Raw genomic sequence first — 4,993 nt, forward strand, 5'->3', positions numbered from 1 at the left:
ATAAGTTCAGAGATTAAGTTATGTGTAATAAAATGGAATGACACAGGGAAAAAGTATTGAACACATGAAGAAAGGGAGGTGCAAAAAGGCATGGAAAGCCAAGACAGCAGCTGAAATCTATCAGTGATTAGAAAGCAGTCCTGCCCCTTGTCAGTGCAAATGAATATCAGCTGGTTCAGTCCCAACTGATGGCCTATAAAAAGGTGTCTCATTACCAAGGTGTCACACCAGAAACATCTCATGATGGGTAAAAGCAAAGAGCTCTCTCAAGACCTTCACAACCTTATTGTTGCAGAACATACTGATGGCATTGGTTCCAGAAGGATTTCTAAACTTCTGAATGTTCCAGTGAGCACTGTTGGGGCCATAATCCGGAAGTGGAAAGAACATCATTTCACCATAAACCGGCCACGACCAGGTGCTCCTCGCAAGATTTCTGACAGAGGAGTGAAAAGAATTATCAGAAGAGTTGTCCAAGAGCCAAGGACCACTAGTGGAGAGCTTCAGAAAGACCTGGAATCAGCAGGTACAATTGTTTCAAAGAAAACAATAAGTAATGCATCAACCGCCGTGGCCTGTATGCACGCTCACCACGCAAGACTCCACTGCTGAAGAAAAAGCATGTTGAAGCTCGTTTAAAGTTTGCTGCACAACATTTAGACAAGCCTGTGAAATACTGGGAGAATATAGTCTGGTCAGATGAGACCAACATGGAACTCTTTGGAGGCCATAATACACACCATGTTTGGAGGTCAAATGGCACTGCACATCACCCCAAAAACACCAGACCAACAGTGAAGTTTGGAGGTGGAACATCATGGTGTGGGGCTGTTTTTCAGCATACGGCACTGGCAAACTTCATATAATTGAAGGAAGGATGAATGGAAAAATGTACCGAGACATTCTTGATAAAGATCTGCTGCCATCTAGCAGGATGATGAAGATGAAACGAGGGTGGACATTTCAGCAAGACAATGATCCCAAACACACAGCCAAGGAAACTCTCCATTGGTTTCAGAGAAAGAAAATAAAGCTGCTAGAATGGCCCAGCCAATCACCTGACCTGAATCCAATAGAAACTCTATGGAAAGAACTAAAGATCAGAGTTCATAGAAGAGGCCCACGGAACCTTCAAGATCTGAAGACTGTTTGTGTGGAAGAATGGGCCAAAATCACACCTGAGCAATGCATGCCACTAGTTTCTCCATACAGGAGGCGTCTTGAAGCTGTCATCACCAACAAAGGCTTCTGTACCAAGTATTAAATACATTTCAGTAAGCGTGTTCAATACTTTTTCCCTGTGTCATTTTATTACACATAACTTAATCTCTGAACTTATTTGTTTGGTGTTCTTTGTATGTATGGATTACTTGGGTTGTTACCGACATCTGGTGAACATTTCATGTCAATATCACCTTTAGAAATATATTTACTGAGAAAGATGGTGACGTGTTCAATACTTATTTTACCCGCTGTGTGTGTGTGTATGTATATATATATATATATATATTACTAAATACTAACTAAATATTACTAAAACATAAACCTTTGTTTAAATGTCTGGCGGTTCTCTTTGTTCTGCGTTGTTTCACAGAAACTGATGGCTTTGATGAATCCAAGAGATGAAGAGGAGAAAGAAGAAGAGGAGATCAGCAGGATGCAGACAGACGTCACAGATGAAGAGATGGCTCTGAGGTACGAGAGGAGCTCTGGGTTCTTTAGAAGAGAACGGAGATCTTATTTTAAAGAACCTTTATCTTTGTTCCTCACATGTAGACGACTGTATCTGTAACAACTAGACTTTAGACTGAGACGGACAAAGTACGATGAGCTTCATGTGACCATCGTTGTGTTTGACTCTTCTCCTCCTCCTTCTTCTTCTCCTTCTTCTTCTCCTTCAGGTACGAGAGTTTAGTCCGAAGCATGAAGAAGAAGTTTTCTACGAAGCGGGAGCGAGCGGCGACAGAAGAGGAGGACATGAACCACAACGTGGTCGAGACCAAGAGAGTCTTCATGAAGCCTCAGGACTGAAGACCACGGACTCTTTTTATTTTTATGGAAATGACTCAAAATAATCATTTTTTACTCGTGTGCAGAATCTCTTCAGAGGAGATCAGTGAGCAGGAGGTTGGATGTTATACATCCTGTTTTTAAAGGAGAGACGTCTCTGAGGTGATGAACAGTGATGAACAGTGATGAACTGTTCATAGTGATGATGAGACCTTCATTAAACCATAGCTCCACCATTGTGCTTCATGTCTGTTCTTTAAAATGCTCTTAAAGGGACAGAACACTTCTTCTGCTCAGAGTCCATGTTTTAATGTTCACTTCTCCTTTAAACAGTTTAAATACCCTGATATATTTAAATATACACATAAAGTACACATTCTTCTCCGAGGTGCTGACGTACTGCAGTAAGCGTGTTCCTCACTTCCGCTTCTCAGCGTAGTTGATGGCGTGCTTTTCGCAGCTCCAGCGAAAACTAGTGAATTGTGTGACATTCTTTATTACAGCGGCTAATCATCTGTTTTACATTTAAAACACGTGAACACTCATATCACATCTTAATTCAGCGACTTTCCGCTTAAACCAACAGTTTACACGTTGTTCAGTTCTGCTAACGCTAGCTAGCCTCATTTAGCTTAGCAGCTAGCGATGGCTCTCCTCCTCTCTCCTTCCCTCTCTCCTCCCTCCTGCTCAGTGTGTCTCATGTTCAGCCATGCCTCTGCCTCCTTTACTGATAAGGGTTCATGTAACAAATGTAGTTTGTTTGTTAGGTTGGAGGCGAGGCTCAGTGAGTTAGAGGTTCAGTGAGTTAGAGGCTCAGTGAGTTAGAGGTTCAGTGGGTTAGAGGTTCAGTGGGTTAGGTTCAGTGAGTTAGGCTCAGTGTTAGAGGTTCAGTGAGTTATAGGCTCAGTGGGTTAGAGGTTCAGTGGGTTAGAGGTTCAGTGGGTTAGAGGTTCAGTGGGTTAGAGGTTCAGTGGGTTAGAGGTTCAGTGAGTTAGAGGCTCAGTGAGTTAGAGGCTCAGTGAGTTAGAGGTTGAGTTAGAGGTTCAGTGGGTTAGAGGTTCAGTGTTAGAGGTTCAGTGGGTTAGAGGTTCAGTGGGTTAGAGGTTCAGTGGGTTATAGGTTCAGTGAGTTAGAGGCTCAGTGAGTTAGAGGTTCAGTGGGTTAGAGGTTCAGTGAGTTAGAGGTTCAGTGAGTTAGAGGTTCAGTGGGTTAGAGGCTCAGTGGGTTATAGGCTCAGTGGGTTAGAGGTTCAGTGGGTTAGAGGCTCAGTGAGTTAGAGGCTCAGTGGGTTAGAGGCTCAGTGAGTTAGAGGTTCAGTGGGTTAGAGGCTCAGTGGGTTAGAGGCTCAGTTCAGAGCTCAGTCGTTAGCTCCTGCAGTCAGCCAGCCCACCCCGTAGTCGGTGCGGGCCGACCAGACGTAGCTCCTGCTAGCCGTCCCCGGCAACCCCGAGCAGCCGGGAGGCTGGGTGACTGTCCGGAGGAAGCATCGCTCTATGTCGAAGCACACGGGTCACCACCAACCGCCTCACGGTTCTAACCGGTTCTCCCCGCTCAGCAACACACCCGCTGAGAAACCAACTCTAGTTATCTATATATACATATATATATACATATATATACTGTACATACATACATATACATACACACACCCGCTGAGAAACCAACTCTGGTGATCGGCAGCTCCATTCTGAGAAACGTGAAGTTAGTGAAGACAGGGGCCATAGTTAACTGCATCCCCGGGGCCAGAGCAGGCGACGTAGAATCCCATTTGAAACTGCTGGCTAAGGCTAAACGTAAATACAGTACGATTGTTATTCACGTCGGCGGTAATGACACCCGATTACGTCGCTCGGAGGTCACTAAAGTTAACGTGGAATCGGTGTGTTCGTACGCAAAGACGATGTCGGACTCCGTAGTGTTCTCTGGCCCTCTCCCTAATCTGATCAATGATGAGATGTATAACCTGATCAATGATGAGATGTATAACCTGATCAATGATGAGATGTATAACCTGATCAATGATGAGATGTTTAACCTGATCAATGATGAGATGTATAACCTGATCAATGATGAGATGTATAACCTGATCAATGATGAGATGTATAACCTGATCAATGATGAGATGTATAACCTGATCAATGATGAGATGTATAACCTGATCAATGATGAGATGTATAACCTGATCAATGATGAGATGTATAACCTGATCAATGATGAGATGTATAACCTGATCAATGATGAGATGTATAACCTGATCAATGATGAGATGTATAATCTGTTTGAATGTATAACCTGATCAATGATGAGATGTATAACCTGATCAATGATGAGATGTATAACCTGATCAATGATGAGATGTATAACCTGATCAATGATGAGATAACCTGATCAATATGACCTGATCAATGATGAGATGTATAACCTGATCAATGATGAGATGTATAGTCATCACGTCATCATTCCGCTGGCTGTCGAGGTGGTGTCCTGCAAACAATGTGGGCTTCGTAGACGAATTGGCATACTTTCTGGGGAAAGCCTGGTCTGATGAGGAGAGACGGCATCCATCCTACTTTGGATGGAGCGGATCTCATCTCTAGAAATCTGACCCGGTTCATTAGTGGACCTAATCCATGACCCAGAGTTCAGACCAGGAAGCAGAAGCAGAGTCGCAGTCTTTCACACTTCTCTGTGCTTCCACTAGAGCAGTTACCCTCCCAGTTACCACCCAGTTACCACCCAGTTACCCACCCAGTTACCCTCCCAGTTACCACCCAGTTACCACCCAGTTACCACCCAGTTACCCACCCAGTTACCACCCAGTTACCACCCAGTTACCACCCAGTTACCCATCAGAAACCCTATAGAGACTGTGTCTGCCCCACGGCCACTTCAATTATTTAAAGTCAACAGAAGAGGAGTTATACAAAATAACTTAATAAAAGTTAAGGCAACAGTGCATCAAAACAGGACAGTTAAATGTGGA

At 43.8% G+C, this 4,993-nt stretch overlaps 1 protein-coding gene across 1 annotated transcript in view; it reads left to right on the forward strand.

Moving 5' to 3' along the window:
* The window catches only part of mphosph6 (M-phase phosphoprotein 6), a 97,376-nt gene extending 95,136 nt beyond the window's left edge, over nucleotides 1-2,240 (forward strand). The window contains exons 5-6 of the mRNA XM_054620536.1: nucleotides 1,595-1,695; nucleotides 1,902-2,240. Coding sequence (XP_054476511.1) covers nucleotides 1,595-1,695; nucleotides 1,902-2,031 — 231 coding nt within the window. The 3' untranslated portion in view covers nucleotides 2,032-2,240. The remainder of the gene's footprint in view (nucleotides 1-1,594; nucleotides 1,696-1,901) is intronic.
* Nucleotides 2,241-4,993: the final 2,753 nt, after the last annotated feature.

Source organism: Anoplopoma fimbria, chromosome 19 (genome assembly GCF_027596085.1).
Source record: "Anoplopoma fimbria isolate UVic2021 breed Golden Eagle Sablefish chromosome 19, Afim_UVic_2022, whole genome shotgun sequence".
In the NCBI taxonomy this organism is placed as follows: domain Eukaryota; kingdom Metazoa; phylum Chordata; class Actinopteri; order Perciformes; family Anoplopomatidae; genus Anoplopoma; species Anoplopoma fimbria.